The sequence below is a fragment of the Mustela lutreola genome, chromosome 11 (assembly GCF_030435805.1).
Source record: "Mustela lutreola isolate mMusLut2 chromosome 11, mMusLut2.pri, whole genome shotgun sequence".
Classification (NCBI taxonomy): Eukaryota; Metazoa; Chordata; class Mammalia; order Carnivora; family Mustelidae; genus Mustela; species Mustela lutreola.
This window is the reverse complement of record NC_081300.1, coordinates 94,433,656-94,452,265: the sequence shown is the minus strand read 5'-3', so window position 1 is coordinate 94,452,265 and position 18,610 is coordinate 94,433,656. Positions and strand designations below refer to the sequence as shown.

Below are 18,610 nucleotides of genomic sequence, written 5' to 3'. Positions count from 1 at the left end.
TTAGAAACCAGTTCACCCCAAACCATGCCAAAAATCAAGTCAGAATGGTTAGTGCTGTGTTAAAAAGTCAGCCTTAGCTGTTTTTCCACCTATCACTCCTGTCTTTGGTTTTTCAGGCTCCTCATATAAGGCAGCTTCCAAATGCAGAATTCTGAAAAGCTGAATTGTCTCGATTCCTCCCAATGTTGGCACAGACTATAAGGAGTTGAGAACGCCAATAATCCTAGAGAAACAGATGGACATTTTAAATCACAAACATTTATGCACAACCCAAATGATGCAGTTTTGGATAAAATACAGAAATTGATCTTGGTCTTCCTTGTGCCCTTCCATCCTCATGAGGGAACTTGCCAAGGGCAGGAGAAAAAGAAGGGAGGAAGGATCCTCTGGGTTGAAAGATGAAAAAAGCCTGGCAGAAATGGGTCACCTGTGAAAGGAAAATCTCAGTGTTCCCAAGATTTGCAAAATGGATCTGAGCTGATGTAGCCCTCATTTCAACCTTGCAAGATGTCATAAAATTACCTTTGGGCAACCTACCAAGTATTTGAGATTGGACAAAAAGGGGTTTTGAGATGATTTCCCGAACCATAAAATGAAAATGTTATGGCCAAAGGACTCTTCATCAAAGTTTGGTCTAGCAACCTACAACTTTAAAACAGAAAACAAGACAAAGTGATTCACAGATATTAAGGAATAGAAAAGAAAGTAGTATCTGGAGGTAAAGAGTAAAGGGAAGTTAAAAAACAAAAACAAAAACACAGAAATAAGTCCTGGGTTTAGAAGTTATGAAATAAAGGTTGGGAAAATACAGTTTTATTTTGTTGTGGGTTTTTTTTTTTTTTTTTAAAGGAAAGCATTACATCAGTTGTTAAAAATGGCCCAGAATTTCAGTCAGATGTTAAAGCAATCCTTTGTAGGGGGAAAAAAAAAGGAAATATCTGTAGTACACCTTTGATCCAATTTTATTTTTCTACACTTTCTGTGGTATGCCAGAGAAAGATGCTCAAGGCGCCTCTTTGATGATTAGCTTTGTTATATAAACTTAATAAACTGCGTATATGTACCGTTTGGGCATTTTTTTCCCTGAATTGGTAAATGTGTTTGAGTAAATACCATGACATTTTAATTTGACATTTACTTCTGAATGGTAAGAAAATTAAGTATCAACCATATAGCCAACATCCCTGGGCTGGGGTATCTTTATAAATCAGCCAGTTGATTGGAGGGGCCTTACTGAAGTAAGTCTTGTGGTCTCCATGTCATTTTGCAGAGTTTTTTCAATTTGTTTTTGCTTGTTTCGTTTAAAACACACACATCATTCTACTTAATTTTTGTCAATTTTTTTTGTTTGTAAAATGTTAAGTGCTCATTTGCCCCCTATTATTACAACAGGGTGAAGAGAAGTTACTTGGCGACCTCCTTAGATCCGGCCATCTAAAACAAAAAAACACGAAGCTAATGTTGTCACGGTGTGTGACAGAGAAAATTCCAGGACGATGAAGTGGTCACTGTGCTCTTTCGTTATTTAGTAGCTTTGGGAGATAGGATCCCAAATTTCCGTCCCCTCACGGGTTATGTCAGGACCATTGTTAAAAATACTGATTCCTGGACACTGCTCTAGACTTACTGAGTCTGAATCCAGGGTCAGACCTTGGAAATATGCATTTTTTTAAACAAGAGCCGCTGTCCGCTTGGAAACCACCGCTGGCATTCTCAAGTCCTGGTCCCCCCCCCCAGCCTCACACCACCCCGCCTCCGTGCGTTTTCCTGGCCCCGCCCTCTTTCCGTCCCCGTCCCCGCCCCTCCGTGGCAGGCCTTGTCCAGGCCCCGCCCTCCGCCCCCGCGGTCTCGCGCGGCCTCGCGGGACCCTTCCCGTAATGCTCCGCGCCGAGCAGCAGCCACGGTTGCCAGGCAACGCGCGGTCCCCGCCGCGGTTGGCGCGGCGTTCAGCCTGGCCATGGGGCCGCTGGGCGTTCGGCCGCTCCTGCTTCTGCTTCTGGATTGCTGGGCCTCGGTGAGCGCCCAGACCAGGGCTACTCCACCTGTGCCGACGGAGGGCCTCAACTCTACGGAGGCAGCCCGGACGACTCCCCGACCCGCCTTGTCTCCGAGGCCCTTTGGAACTCCCAAGGCCCCCGTCCCCACCTCTGGCCCCAGGCCCACCCCGGTCACGGACGGTGGGTACGAAGTGGTAGTTCCTGGGGATCTAGAGTGATCCAACCTGGAGCGGGTAGCCCGGATGAGGCTGTCCTAATGATAGTGAACGTTTATTGAACACTTACTGCGTACAGGCATTGCCGAGTATTTCATAGGCGTTAATTGTCTCAGGAACCCGTAGGGTAGACCTCACTGTCCTCCTCGGAAGAGAAAACCGAGACTTGGGAGCGTAAGTGGGACAGTCTAAACTCTTTGAAATTACTTGCAGTTGTCCTGGACAACATTAACGCTAAAGGTAATAAGGAACGAGTCGTTGCACCTTAGCAGCAGAGATGAAATTACGTAAATCCGAAGTTTCTGGGCAGTTGTGGAAACTGAATGCATAGGATGTGTTGAACTTTTCATTTATCAAAAAGAAACGCCAGAAGTCTAGTTTACTAAATGTGACTACGCCCCTGTCTGAGGACTTGAAATATGAAACCCCGGAATTCCTGTGTTGAGTTAGAGGTGGGAAGCTAGGGGGTGAGGGTTTATGTCCACTACTTAGGATTCATCATTAAGGATAATTAACATATTACTCAGAAAGTGATCTAATTCTGGAGTTAGACATTAGTGAATATTTTATAATCTGATTTGATGTGGGTGACTTAAGGGGATGGCTGTGACCTTGAGGTGTTCGGAGTGCAGTTTTGTGAATATGCATTTTTCTGGGTGAGGGTTCTTAGCAGTGAGCAAGTTTCTCAAAGGGGTTTGTGATCTCAAAAACAAAAAACAAAAACAAAAAAAACACCACAACAACCCTTTAAGTCCTCTGTAACTCCAGTAAGTGTGCAGTATATATATATCTTTTTTTTCTTTTTCTCCCTTCATATGAGAAAAAGATAAGTAAGGCTCAGTATTAGTACATAGAAAACTCATCCTTGGGTGATTCCTTGTACTCTCGGGCTTTAGTTCTTGAATCATCATTTCTCCAAAAGGCCTCCTTTGTAAGTTAGTAAGGAATAAGTATATATGTATAAATAAAAGTATAAATGAGTAAGGAGGGACTCCTGGTTGGCTCAGTGGGTTAAAGCTCTGCCTTTGGCTCAGGTCATGATCCCAGAGTCCTGGGATCAAGCCCCCCATCGGGCTCTGCTCAGCAGTAAGTCTGCTTTCTTCCCTCTCTCTGCCAACTTTTCTGCCTACTTGTGATCTCTGTCAAATAAATAAATAAAATCTTTTAAAAAAAATGAGTAAGGAAAAGTACAGAAAGTACATTTTCTGTTTCAGTATATACTAAAGCTTTTTAAAATTTATTTATTTATTTATATATTTTTTAAAAGATTTTATTTATTTATTTGACAGAGATCCCGAGAGGGAAGAGAGGCGGAGAGGCAGAGGGGGGAGCAGGCTCCCTGCTGAACAGAGAGCCCGATGTGGGGCTTAATCCCAGGACCCTGGGATCATGACCTGAGCGGAAGGCAGAGACTTTAACCCACTGAGCCACCCAGGCACCCCTAAAGCTTTTTTTAATTTTTAATTTTTTTAAATCTTTTTTTTTTTTTTAAGATTTTATTTATTTATTTGACAGAGAGAGAGATCACAAGTAGGCAGAGAGGCAGGCAGAGAGAGAGGGAAGCAGGCTCCCTGCTGCAGAGAGCCCGATTCGGGGCTTGATCCCAGGACCCTAAGATCATGATCCTAGCGCAAGGCAGAGGCTTTAACCCACTGAGCCACCCAGGCGCCCCTAAAGCTTTTTTTTTTTTAAATAAAGCTTTTATATCAAAACTGTTGATTTACCAAATAAGTCAGGGATGGTAAATAAGTGATAGATGGGGACAGACTGCAGCATAGTGTTCGATATCCAAAATTCTCTACGGTTTTTGGACTGGGTTTTCTTTTATCCATCTAAGTATTCCATCTGTTTATGTGATTTCTCCCCAGAATGAAGCTATTCTTGAACCATCATTATTAGGGCATGTGTTCAGGGCTATTTTCCAGCATGGGGGGGATGAATTTGCACTTCTGCCTTCTTAAAGGGCCCAGCTTTAGACCTGGAAAGTAATAATAGATGACAGCTGGCATTTATTCACTGCTTACTGCTTACAGTGTAGCAGGCTCTGTGCTAAGCCTTTTGTCTGTAATGTATCTCATTTAATCCCCTGTGATGTGTGTCATCCCCATTTTTCAGGTATATTTAGGTAACACCACTGACAGGAGCAGGGGCTGACTGTGAGTGAAAACTGGACACCATGTGTGGGGTAGATCACAGGTGGAAGAGAAAAGTGATAACTTTCATCTTGATCTGAGCTCTGTTCCTTAGTATCTTGCTCTAGAGCCAGGCATGTGGATGTTAAGAGGTGTAGAAGAGCAGCTGAGAGCTGCTCAGACCTTGGGAGTGCTCAGCTGATACTTGTTAGCTGATTAAGGACACTCACATCCTGGATAGAGACCTTCCCCCCTCCCAGTGGAGTTATTAAAAACTATTGCTCTGTCCTTACTAGTCTTAGAGCTACTTAAAAGGGCTTTGAGTTCTGGAAAATCAAGATTGTAATTTTAAACACATAAGGCAGGGAGCCTAAACACTATATTTTATATTAGCATGCATGAATTGCATTTTCATTTTACTTAGCACATGGAAGAGTGCTTGGCTGGAGTGGGGAGTATATAAACTTACAGGAGACTTCTGTGTCTCAGATTAAGAAAGGATTGTGTATTTATTGGCAAAACCTTCCTCTTCTTAGTCATACACTTCTTTCCAGTGTATGTTATTTTACCCTTTTTGAGCTATATTTCTCTAAAGCTCATTTTTGTTGTGAAATAGTTCATACATGCAAGTCAAAATGTTGTGTGGACTCTCTACCGCCATTTCCTTGAGATCCTGGTTTGTTTTGAATGAGATTTTTTTGAAACAATGAAATCCTACAGGTAAGACAGGCGCGATCTTATTCTCCCCTTCCCAGCAATAATTACTACCGTGATTTCCGTGTTTTTCATTCTTATGCTCTGCCATCTTTAAACAGGTGTTTTTCTTCCCTGTTTGACAGAATAAAATAGGGAATTAAAAATCCAGACAGTCATTATTATTAAAAATGTTGTGGGGGTGCCTGGGTGGCTTAGTCTGGTAAGCTTCCAGGTCTAGGTTTGGGGTCAGGTCATGATCTCGGGGTTGTGAGATTGAGCCTTTCATGGGGGCTTCTCAGTGGCTGTGGATTCTCTCTCACCCTGAGTCCCTTTCTCCCCACTCCTTCTCATGTGCTCTCTCAAAAAGGAAAAATGTTGTGAAGTGGGGAGATTTCTATCCCTGTCATGCTTTATTGTTTAAATTACCAAAGACAGGAGCGCCTCGGTGGCTCAGTTGGTTAAGTGTCTGCCTTTGGCTCAGGTCATGGTCCTGGAGTCCCAGGATCAAGCCTCACATCGGGCTCCCTGCTTAACGGGGAGTCTACTTCTCCCTCTGCCCCTCACCTCGCTTATGTTCTCTCTCTCTCTCAAATAAAATCTTAAAAACAAATTACCAAAGATATTTCCAGAACCCCAAGTACAAAGCACCCGAATCAGCTTGATTCTTGATCAATAGTTTGTGATTGCAGGCTTGGCTTCAAAATCATAGGTGACGTCTGGAGAGAGAGAGAAGTTTGAGAACCCTGATTCTTGGTGGCCTTCTTTGGGCTCCTCCTCTGAATCAGAATCTTCAGAGAAGGGGCAGGGGAATCTGTACTATTACACCAGTGGTACTTATGGTCCGGCAAGTGGTTTAGCATGCTGGTTCTTAAATTATCTGCATCATCTGGAAAGTTTTTGAAAAACATGTCTGGGTTTCCTAGCTGACCAGCTGGTGGTTCTGAAGGGCAGAGAAGTGATTTAGCATGCTAGTTCTTAAACCTGTTTTAATTATCAGCATTACCTGGATAATTTTTGAAAAACACAAATGCCTAGGTTTCATAGTCAGCTTACCAAATCAGAGTCTTTGTAGGTGGAGCACAAACAGCATTTTCCAAGTGAGTCAGATGATTAGCTGGCTACTTGGGGGAAACCTCAGATTGAGAAGCATTCAAACTGACTAATTTTCAATTCACAGATCGCCCCCAAAGTACAATAGGAAAAATAAAACGGACCTTTTGTATGAAATGGACTTTCAACACTTCGCAGTGGCAGGGGGCAGTCACTCCCCGCTGGTGGCGAAGTTCTGCGGCCCACCTCTTTTGTTTCTGTAGTTGCTGCTCTGTGCGTCTGTGACCTGACTCCCGCTCAGTGTGACGTCAACTGCTGCTGTGATCCTGATTGCAGCTCCACGGATGTCAGTGTCTTTTCTGCCTGTTCAGTTCCAGTTGTCACGTAAGTTGGTTTCCCATGCAGTTTTGATGACATTGGTCCAAGATTATAAAATCTGGGGACAGAAAGTGAAAAATATTCTAGGTGGAAACACCCAAATTTGGTTTTCTTGAATTTTTCATCATTAGGAAGCCATGCTATCCAGACCATTCTGCAGAAGAGTATCTCTCCCTTATTTGCATCCTGCGGGATGATAGGGCAGGCAAAAGACAGAGCCTACTTCCTTAAGAGTATAAGGAAATCTTTGTATTCAGAGATTGAATTACATTTCACTCTGATTTGTAAACAGATAACGCGTACAGCTTTATAAGTGAATTTGTGTCACGTAAGTGGCCTAGGGTGGAAAGTGCAGTTGAATTTACAGCTTTTGTTGTGGACATAGTACTTGTAACAAAAAATTAGATGGGAAAGCTTTGTTTGTACTTTTCTGATACGTAAATCTACCAGGAATTGTCACAATTCACATTGTATAGGAGAACAATGGAAGATATTCCCAGTCAATTACAAGGTAAAGAAACAATCTCCTCTGAATGATTTGTTTCTTGTAATTCAGACTTCAAAGGTCTTTGAAAAATACAGCACTTAAAAGAGGTTAATTTATTCAGGATGGGACCAATTATTATTCAGAGATAGTTAAATTTAGTCTTGTAGCAATTGATACTTGATAGATTGAATGCTTTTGGAAATACAATGTGTTTTTCCCATTAAAAAACTGTCTTTTTTTAAAAAAGATTTTAATTGGGCGCCTGGGTGGCTCAGTCATTAGGTATCTGTCTTCAGCTCAGGTCATGATCCCAGGGTCCTGGGATCGAGCACCACATCAGGCTACCTGCTCAACGGGGAGCCTGCTTCTCCCATTCCCCTTGCTTGTGTTCCTTCTCTCGCTGTCTCTGTCAAATAAATAAATAAAATCTTAAAAAAATAAAACTAAAAAATATAACATTTTTTAAAATTAAACACTTTATTTATTTGACAGAGCTCACAAGTAGCAGAGAGGCAGGCAGAGAGAGAGCGCAGGGAAGCAGGCTCTCTGTTCAGAGCCTGATGCGGGGCTCGATCCCAGGACCCTGATATCATGACCTGAGCCGAAGGCAGAGGCTTAATCCACTGAGCCACCCAGGCGGCCCCCAAAATATAAGATTTTTTTAAAAAAAGATTTTATTTATTTATTTGACTGGCAGACATCACAGATAGGCAGAGAGGCAGGCAGAGAGAGGAAGGGATGTGGGGCTCGATCCCAGGACCCTGGGATCAGGCCCTGAGCCGAAGGCAGAGGCTTTAACCCACTGAGCCACCCAGACACCCCGAAATATAAGATTTTAATCAGTTTGAGAGAGAGTGCACACATGGCACAAGCGGGAGCAGAGGCAGAGGGAGAAAGAATCTCAAGCAGACTCCATGGCAGCCCTGTGGCTCCATCTGACAACCCATGAGATCATGACCTGAGCCTAAATCAAGAGTCATTAGACACTTAACCAACTAAGCCACCCAGGTAGGTGCCCCTCATGAGAAAGTATATTACTGACCATTGGGAAACTGAGTCTGCTTCTAATGTTCTAAAAATGTTTGGAGAATGGTATGTTGTTGTGGTCAGTTTATTTTTCTGGGTATCTGGACTGCAGCACGGTTCAGACTTTGTTAGAAATCATTCTGCTTTTCTGCCTTAGTAAGTATCAAAAGCCCGAGAGTGAGATTTTGGCTCTATTAATTTAGATGACATTTTTTCTTTCATTAGGTAATACTGAATTTTAGATATAGACTATTTAGTTGTGGGTTAGCAAGCTTTTTCTGTAAAAGGGCACATTGTAAATATTTTAAGCTTCAGAGGTCAGTGGTCTCTGTTGCAACTTCCTCACCTCTACCACTGATGAGCAAAAGCCGCCATGTAAATGAATGGGCATGACGATGTTTCAGTAAAACATCATTTATAACACTAGGGATGGTTTGTGGACCCCTGGTATAGAAGTTAGAGCTGAATCCATAGTGCCCTCAGGAAAGGACCTCAGAATTTTTTTGAGTTAGTTTTGCTTATGACTTTCTCCTAAATAAGAAGTGTAGAAATAATGAAATAAAAATTGATAATCCCAACTAATTGATTATCTTCATTATGTAGGTTTACATCTGGTAAACAGTTAACAGCTAATCCTATCATCTAATGATTTGTAAATTTATTGTTAAGGTTATTGGATTAATATCTGTTTTCCTCACTAGATGTAAACTTCACTTGAGAGCAAGAATACTATCCCTTAATGCCACTAGTGCCTAGCACAACTCCGGCCACGTAGTTGGCCCTCGTGAGAATTGAGTTGAATCAGTGAATGAATTTTTCCCCTCTACCCCTAACACACCCTCTAGTATTCTCTTGACTTCTCTACCATTGTTCTCTCAGACACCTAAGCCTGAACCTGGGGGCTACCCTGACTTCTGCCTCCCCTCCGCCTTCTCACATCTGGCCTCCTTTCACACCATGCCGGACCTCTCCCGAACACCAGGGATGTAGGACGAGCTGGATGTGGCCTTGCCCTCCCGGAGCCCACTGAGTGGAGAGATAAAGGAGTGGCTGGCAGTTCTGCCCCAGGCACTGAGATAACTCAGAGGAGTAGGCTCTAACCTAGGCTATTGGACTAGTTAACGCTTTCTAGAAAAGACAGTCTGAACTGAGTTCTGGAGGACGAGTGGAAACTGGTCAGCATGGAATCAGTGGAAGGCATTCTAGGTCCAGGGAGCCACGTGGCGGAGTCTTGGGGGTGAAGGAGAATGGCTGTTGCCTTAACTGCAGTTAGCTCAGTGTGGCTGGAGAAGGGGGCGGAGAGGAGTGTGCCACAGTGACGGGCCGATCCCGAGGGGTCTTGTGTGTATGCTGAGGGGATTGGGTTTTTGTCCTGAATTCTGCAGGGCTGCAGGGAGTGAGGGGATTAGATTCCCATCTGAAGCAGTTCTCCCGCAGCATGGATGATGGGTCACAGGGACTAAGCCTGGAGGCAGGGAACTGAGGAAGATACGAATGAATAGGTACCCTCCCCGCCATGCTGAAGGTCATGACTAGAGAAATATGCAGAACTGAAATGGATCCACTCTGGGAGACTAGAAGGGGGAGAGTAAGGAGTTCCAGTCTGCTGTGTCCTTCACACTAGCCCTTGTGTCTGTCCCTTCCTCCTCCCTCAGTGTAAGCTCACACCTCATCTTGTCATTCAGTTGCTGAAAGCCTTCAGAAGCTCTCATTCCCTACAGACTCCTTAGCCTGGATTTAGATCCATTCCCAAACTCTTTCAGATCCTGTTTCCTACTAACCCCATCTTGAATCCTCCATGCCGCCTAACTTTGGTATTCAGAATTTTTTAGACCACACCAGTACATTACCCATCCTTGGCAAATGCCACTCTTACCCTTGGATTAGCCATTTCTTCTCTGTCTGACTCCTGCGCATCCTATAAGACCCAGAGGCCTTGTAAATTTTTCAGTGCTAGATGTTTTCTCATATATACTACTTATATTTTTTCAAAAATATTCTTTATGTCCACAGTAATGGCTGATATACCATTAGAACTGTACAAAGCTGTTGGAAAAGTGGCCACTTATAAAATGATAGCTTCTTTATACTTCAGCAGTAACCATCAAAAAATATAATGGAAATGGATCCTACTCATAACACCCAATAGAAATGCCATATAAGGGGCACCTAGGTGGCTCAGTGGGTTAAAGCCTCTGCCTTCGGCTCAGGTCATGATCCAGGGGTTCTGGGATCGAGCCCCGCATCGGACTCTCTGCTCAGTGAGAAGCCTACTTCCTCCTCTCTCTCTCTGCCTGCCTCTCTGCCTACTTGTGGTCTCTGTCAAACAAATAAATAAAATCTTTAAAAAAAAATGTCATATAAGAAAAAAAAACTTAAGGGACACTTGGGTAGCTCAGTTGGTTAAGTGTCTGCCTTCAGCTCAGGTCATGATCCCAGGGTCCCACATTAGGCTAATTGCTCAGCGGGGAGCCTGCTTCTCCCTCTGTCTGCTGCTCCCCCCAACCTTGTGCTCTCTCGCTGATAAACAAAATTAAAGAAAAAAAAAAAAAGAGAAAAAACTTAAGTACTCAGAATGTATGTGAAGAAAACTTGAAATATAGTGACAGAACATTTGACTAGGGGCGCCTGGGTGGCTCAGTGGGTTGAGCCTCTACCTTCGGCTCAGGTCATGATCCCAGGGGCCTGGGATCGAGTCCCGCATAGGGCTCTCTGCTCAGCGGGGAGCCTGCTTCTCCTCATCTCTCTCTCTGTCTGTCTCTCTGCCTATTTGTGATCTCTCTCTCTCTCTGTCAAATAAATAAATAAAATCTTTAAAAAAAAAAAAAAAGAACATTTGACTAAATGGAGAAATAGTTTATGTACTGGGATAGGAAGAATCATTATGTAAACATGTAAACTAACTTATAAAAACTTAATTTATAAGTGTAATTCCAGTCAGATGGGGGAAGGATAATGCACCAAAATGATTCGGGGCCCCTGGGTGGCTCAGTCGTTAAGTGTCTGCCTTCGGCTCAGGTCATGATCCCAGGGTTCTGGGATGTAGCCCCGCATTAGGCATCCTCCTCAGTGGGAAGCCTGCTTCTCCTTCTCCCACTCCCCCTGCTTGTATTCCCTCTCTTGCTGTCTCTCCATCAAATAAATAAATAAAATTGTAAAAAAAAAAAAAAAGAATGATTCTATATAACAAAAAGCACTGTAAAATTGAAAGGTCACAAACAGGAAAAGAATATTTACAACTCATGATACTCAGAAGAGATTCTTTTTTTTTTTAAGATTTTATTTATTTATTTGACAGAGAGAGATCACAGTAGACAGAGAGGCAGGCAGAGAGAGAGAGAGGGAAGCAGGCTCCCTGCTGAGCAGAGAGCCTGATGCAGGACTCGATCCCAGGACCCTGAGATCATGACCTGAGCCGAAGGCAGCGGCTTAACCCACTGAGCCACCCAGGCGCCCCTCAGAAGAGATTCTTAAAGATCTGGATTCTCACAGACCAATGAGAAAATATTCCTTTTTTTTTTTTTTTTTTTTTTTTGAGAAGACAAACATTTTAATAAAAAATGGTCAAGAGATATGAAGAAGCACCATACTGAAGAAGAGATACCACTGAGCTATAACCATATGGAAAAATGTTTAAGCTCCCTAGTAAATGAGAAAATTCAAATTAAAATGAGGTAACAGATTTTTGCCCATGAAATTGGCAGGGGGGAGAAACTGGATAGTATCTATTATTGGCAAGAGCACAGGGACCTACGCACTCTTACTGTGGTATTGGTGAGCGAGCATCTTCCCTTTCTGGAGGGAGATCTGGCTGTATGTCTCAGAAGCCTTGAACAACACACCTAGCTTTTGACCCAGCAATTCTACTTCAGGGAGCCTAGCCCAAGAAAATAGCTGGAGACATTCATAAAGATATATGTGCAAGGATGACATTATAGTATTATATTAATCTGGGAAAACTAGAAATAGCCCAAATCGACAGCAGAAGATTTGGCTAAAACAAATTGGAGTATCTTAGTAAGTTGGTATACAGTGAAGCCATTTCGTATAATATTGCAAAAACTTACCAATGACATGGGAAATATTGGGGCAATACATATTGAGAAAAGGCTTTAAAGCAGTGGGTAAATTGGGATCCTTTTTTGTTGCATCTCTATCTCCACACCATATCTGTATCAAATTGATTAGAGTTTCTTAAGTCTGGGATTGGTTGAAGTCTTGACTGTACCCTAACTTCTAAGCCCCCAGACTTCCAGATGACTTAATATTTTCTGATTTTCACAGTCCTTTAAAGACCACTTTATTCTAAAGGAATTTTGAATCCATTTTGGGTACTAACAAACAATCTGAAGTTGTGCAAAATTTTATGTGATTGATTGTGTCAGAGTTTACAGGATTCCTTTACATCAAAATTATACCCTGATCTGTATTCCATACTTGACAAGGTTTCCTTTAAGGTTATTCTACCTGTCTTAATATTTTCCCTGTTAGAGGAAAAAATTTCAAATGCCAGACCCTTTAGCACTGAAAAAACTAAGTAAAAGTGGATTCAGTTCTAACATCATGCTTTCATAAATATCTTCCGTGGAGTTGTTAACACGGTACAGTACAGGCATCTGACAGTTTTAAAATAATCTAGCTAAGATTGTGTGCATATGCCTTAACATTTTATGTTATTATTTTTTTAATTTTCAGGGGTGATAGTCAGTTTTGTAGTCAAAAAGCAGCCATCTATTCATTGAATTTTACAGCAGATCCACCTCAAAGGATATTTAAACTTGTTGACCAGATTAATCCATCTATTTTCTGCGTTCATATTACAAACTGTAAGTATTTGATGGTGACATGCTTTGAGAAGCCCTGGAAGTTTTTTCTTTAAAAAGTTGTTTTATGGAGGGGCACCTGGGTGGCTCAGTTGGTTAAGCATCTGCCTTCTGCTCAGGTCATGATCCCAGGGTCCTGGGATCGAGCCCCAAGTTGGGCTCTCTGCTCAGCAGGAAGCCTGCTTGTCTCTCTCTCTCTGCCTGCCTCTCTGCCTACTTGTGTTTACTCTCTATCTCTCTGTCAAATAAATAAATAAAATCTTAAAAGTGCTTTTATGGAAATATGTCTCATTTAGTTAGATTTAAAGCAATAATTTTATGGTTTGGCTAAGGTGCATCTTCTGAGGCTGTTTCACAGGCCACTGCAAGTAACTTTTTTTTTTTTTTTAAGATTTTATTTATTTTATTTGACAGACAGAGATTACAAGTAGGCAGAGAGGCAGGCAGAGAGAGAGAGGAGGAAGCAGGCTCCCTGCTGAGCAGAGAGTCCAATGTGGGGCTCGATCCCAGGACCCTGGGATCATAACCTGAGCTGAAGGCAGAGGCTTTAACCCACTGAGCCACCCAGGCGCTGCTGTAGTAACTTTATAGACCTTTGGGCATGAGCATTTTCTTTAAAACTAATGTGGCTTTGTAGTGGTCTTTATTTCACTGATGTTTATAATATGTAGACACGTATAGGAATCTAGGTTTATTTAGGTTATGTGTGTGTAATTTTTTTTTAATTTCCTCATGGTTTAATGTTTGAAAATCAGGTTCAGCTTTGGTTTCAATTTCCTTTTTTCTCTTTTATTTTTACTAAGAATATTTGCATGAAAACAGGATCTTTATTTTTATCTGAGCATTTAGCTCAAATAGGTATTTAGATCCAAAGTACATGTAAGTTTAAAATGTTAACAAGATATCTAAGATCAGAGATGTATTTATGGTTTTATCAATTAAGCTTCATCATCTTTTCAGAACATCTTTATATTTTGAATTTGTTCCCTTGCAGTTTAAAACTAGGCGAATGCTCTGTGATTTTTTTTTTAGACAGAAGGGAAGAGAATGGAGGGGAGAGGGGGAGGGGCAGAAGGGGAGAGAGAGAGAGAATCTTAAGCAGGTTCCACCCCAGGATGGACACGGAGCTCAAGCTCACAATCCCGAGATCATGACCCGAGATGAAATCAAGAGTCGGACACTTAACTGGCTGAGCCACCCAGAGCTACCCAGTGTTCTGGGATTTGTAATCTAAAGTAATGACTGCTCAGTCATTGTCAGATTCTGTGACATAACACCAGGCAAGTGAACATACCAGCCCATTTCCTCCTTCTCCCAAGATATCCTATACACAGCACATTATTCTCCTGGGCTTTGGTTTGGAGGTAGCTGTGTGAGGGTAGAAAAAAAATCATTTGTCCCTTGGCCATCTGCAGAGAGCTTTGCCTTAGAGGTAAATGCAGCAGGCTCCACAGTCCATGGACTGGAGAAAGATTGGTTATTATTGGCTTCTGTTGTGCTGTTTGCCTGAAGGCTTTAGAAACCGTTACTTACACACGATTAGAGAAGCAGGCTGAGTCTGAAGATCCTGTTTATTTAATAAGACTCAAGAAATTCTGGGTAAAGTAAATATGGAAAGAGGCTGTTTTTTACACATTAACCTAATGCGACTAAAAACGGTCTCCAAAATATTATGTTATATATATCATGTACATATTGTATGCTGATTTAGAATACTTTTTCTAAAAACAGATAAACCTGCGTTATCCTTTATTAATCCAGAAGTGCCTGATGAAAATAATTTTGATAAATTGATGAAAACATCTGATGGTTTTTCCTTCAGTTCAGAATCAGAGATTTCTTTCTCAACCCAGTCGGACACTCTAACTCCTGCTAAATATAAGGTGAGCCAAGAACTTGATTAAGTTCACTCATCTTCTTGCAAATACCCCATCCTTGTTAGTTAATTCTTCAGTATATTCTTGAATTCCTCAAGACAGAATTCACATTATAGAGGTAAAGACGTAATGTTCGTGCCTAGAAATCAAAGATCACAAAAATTAAAAATGAGTAGTTGAGTTTTAACATAGGGGTTAAAGTTATTTATTCATTAGTAAGCCTGCATTTATCTCTGCAGAAATCTTTGTACTTTTCCATCTTAAAAGACGCAGCAGAGGTCTTGAGTCATATTGCTAGGGGCACGGAGTGGATTGGTTGGGTGCCTGGGTCCTCTTCTCAAAGCTCTATTTAGTTTTGCAGACTTAAGGAAGATATGTGCTATTTTATATACATTCATTAGTAAACCTGTAAATGCTGTATATATTAACTTTGAATAAGTTTCAGATTTTTGGGAAGCATCTTTATTTACTTATTTTTAAAGATTTTGTTTATTTATTTAACAGAGATCACAAGTAGGCAGAGAGGCAGGCAGAGAGAGAGAGAGGGAAGCAGGCTCCCTGCTGAGCAGAGAGCCCGATACGGGGCTCGATCCCAGGACCCCGAGATCATGACCCGAGCTGAAGGCAGAGGCTTAACCCACTGAGCCACCCAGGCGGCCCTGGAAGCATCTTTAAAGAGAAATACGGAAGCATCATGTGCTAGTTCTAAAAGTTAAAAATATGGAGGTACCTGGGATGGAAAGGCCCCTGTGTCCACTAAAATGCACATTGCAAATCACTGTTAACAGATTGGTTTATATTCTGGTTGAAATGTACCTATAAAAATATATGTATAGTATTGTAGAGAAGTAAGATTTATAGTCATCTACATTGTTCTGTAAGCATGCTTTCTTTTTTTAAAAGATTTTATTTATTTATGACCTGAGCTGAAGGCAGTTGCTTAACCAACTGAGCCACACAGGCGCCCTGTAATCTTGCTTTTTTATTCAGTGATAAATCTTATGCATCTTCTCATATCAGTGTAAAAGTTAACATTTCTTGCAGAGCTTTCCAGATCTTAATTCACACAACCCTGAAAGGGATACGTCATTGTTCCATTTAACTGATAAGAAAAACTTCTATATAGGAAAGTAACTTGGTAGAGCCACTGTTGAAGCTACATGTATTCATGATAAAAAGTATCCCTCTGTGTATGTATCAGCTTTTATTATTGACCCATTAACAGACATTTGTTTCCAGTTTTTCTATTATAAATAATCCAGAATGAACATTCTTATAGATACTTGTGTCTTTGATTTAATCCTTAGGATACCTTCCTATAACTGGATCAACTTAGTCAAAATGAATGGAAATTTAAAATATCCATGTCAGATTCCCTTCTAGAAAGATTACAGGAGTTTAAATTTCCAGGTCCAGTGAAGGAGAGGATTTGTTTCCCCATATCCTTGTTGGTGCCCAAGCATTTGGTTACTTTTAAATTCAAGAAAATTGGTTGTGGGGCACCTGGGTGGCTCAGTAGGTTAAGCCTCTGCCTTCGGCTCAGGTCATGATCCCGGGGTCCTGGGATCGAGCCCCGCATCGGGCTCTCTGCTCAGCAGGGAGCCTGCTTCCCTTCCTCTCTCTCTGCCTGACTCTCTGCCTACTTGTGATCTCTCTCTGTCAAATAAATAAATTAAAATCTTAAAAAAAGAGAAAGAAAGAAAGAAAATTGGTTGTATGCACAATAGCTGTAAATTTTGTTCTGAATATTGGGGAAAGGTTTTATGTGGTTTGGTTTGGGGAAGGAAAGCCCATCAGTGTTATGATTTTAATGTGTACTATGTTATTATTTAAAGAATTACTGCTAGTAAAAAGTAATTACCTTGGGGCGCCTGGGTGGCTGCTCAGTCTGTTGGGCATCTGGCTTCAGCTCAGGTCATGATCTCAGAGTCCTTGTGTCGAGCCCCATGTTGGGCTCTCTGCTCGGTGCAGACCTGCTTCTCCCTCTCTCCCTCTGCAGCTCCCCCTGCTTGTGAACTCTCTCTCTGTCAAGTAAATAAATAAAAATTAAAAACCACCTCTCTCACCCCTGTTCCTGGCCACCCAGTTCCTGTCTGCACAGGCAGACACTATGTCAATTTCTTATATACCTTTCTAGAGGAATTCTTTTTTTTTTTTTTAAAGATTTTATTTATTTATTTGACAGAGAGAGATCACAAGTAGGCAGAGACACAGGCAGAGAGAGAGAGAGGAGGAAGCAGGCTCCCCGCTGAGCAGAGAGCCCGATGCGGGACTCGATTCCAGGACCCTGAGATCATGACCTGAGCCGAAGGCAGCGGCTTAACCCACTGAGCCACCCAGGCGCCCTCTAGAGGAATTCTGTAACAAAAACGCCTGCAGGGGCGCCTGGGTGGCTCAGTCGGTTAAACATCAGGCTCTTGATTTCAGCTCAGATCATGATCTCAGGGTTGTGAGATGGAGCTGATATAGGGTTCTGCACTCTGCCTGGGAGTCTGCTTGAGATTCCATCTCCCCCTGCCCCTTCCCTGCTTGCGTATGCATCCTTGCACGTGCGTGTGTGCACACGCGTGCACACACACACACGCGCTCTCTTTCTAAAATAAATAAATCTTAAAAAAAGAAAGCCTGCCAATAAAATAACATGCACATACACAGAAACACATATCCTTGAAAGAAAGGGGTGGAGCAGCCGGTGTAAGCTCCATGTAGGCAAAGACCGCATCTGATTTTTTGCTTATGACTTGGTTCCTGGTGCCCGTAACGCTGCCTGGCACAAGGTAGGTGTCCGGTGTGTGTTGCATGAAGGCTTTCATAGTGCCGTAACGCCTACTGGTTGGTCTCTTTGCAGTATGGGTCTCCTCTCCAGACTTCAGATTCCTTCTTGAGATTTCCCTCTCCCCTTACGTCATCTCTGTGCACTGATAATAACCCTGCAGGTAAGACACTGGGTATTTTTCATTCTCTCTCTACATAGTTTGCTCTAAGCTTAAATTTATAGTAGTCATAATTAAACAGGCTTCAAAATTGGAACAGTCTTAGAGTTGAAAGAGGCCTCAAAGGTTACGCAGGTCAGATTTCCAACCATATCTTTTCTGCCACACACAGTCACTGCTTGAGCACTTGTAGTGATGGGGAACTCACTACCTGAAGCCAGCCTGCTCAGTTGTTTAACCCTTCTAGTTTTTGGAGAGTTCTTTCTCCACTGGAGCTAAAGTTTGTCAATAACTAGTATTTATTAAGCACTTACTGTGTGCTTGCATGTGTTTTCCCATTTGATTGCCGCAGTAATCCCTGAAGGTCGTGCTATTCGTTTTTTAGACGAGGAACCTGAGAAACATTCAGTCTCTTGTTCAGGCTCACTCAGCAGTGGTGGAGCAGGGATACAGCCCACACAGCCGCCTCCCACAGGACGTGCTTCTCCTTTCAGGAGCCTCACAGAGTCTCTGGAGTGACCGTCTTGGCAGTGGGAGGCCTCAGGTGTGGCTCTCTAATCCTTAAGGCAGCACCACTGCGAAGAAGCTAGCTAAGTAGTGTATGGTGACATGTGGCCTTAATGAAACATTATTTCGTATAGGAACAGAAATGGATTCTGTTGAAAAGACACTCAACCTTGCTCACAATAGGAACAGTGCAATTTAAAACCAAACTGAGGTACCATTTCCATGTAATGGCCTGGCAAAGCTTAAGAAATTTAAGGCTCTGGAGGAGTAGGCACTTATCTACACTGCTGGCAGGACTGCAAATTGTTACAATCTCTGTGAAGAGCAATTTAGCAATATGTGTCAAAATTGCAAATGAATATGCCCTTTGACCCATTGTTCTGCTTCTAGGAGTTGGTCCTACAGAATCTGGCCCGCTTACAAAATAGTACATTGCAGCATTGTTTGTGATGGCAAAGACAACTTAAGTGTCTGTTAATGCGGAACTTG

General features: G+C 42.2%; 1 protein-coding gene across 4 annotated transcripts in view; it reads left to right on the top strand.

Annotated features, from left to right (window-relative positions):
* Window positions 1-1,890: 1,890 nt before the first annotated feature.
* The window catches only part of TCTN1 (tectonic family member 1), a 34,202-nt gene continuing 17,482 nt past the window's right edge, over window positions 1,891-18,610 (top strand). For 2 of the 4 annotated variants that reach the window (XR_009346125.1, XM_059140741.1), the window contains exons 1-5: window positions 1,891-2,177; window positions 6,354-6,474; window positions 12,677-12,807; window positions 14,536-14,687; window positions 17,530-17,617. Coding sequence is in view for 3 of the 4 variants with exons in the window: in XM_059140741.1 (XP_058996724.1) it covers window positions 1,958-2,177; window positions 6,354-6,474; window positions 12,677-12,807; window positions 14,536-14,687; window positions 17,530-17,617 (712 nt within the window). In the remaining variant the exon portion in view is untranslated. Of the gene's footprint in view, window positions 2,182-6,353; window positions 6,475-12,676; window positions 12,808-14,535; window positions 14,688-17,529; window positions 17,618-18,610 lie in introns of all 4 variants that reach the window. The other 2 variants (XM_059140743.1, XM_059140742.1) reach the window with 2 other exon arrangements.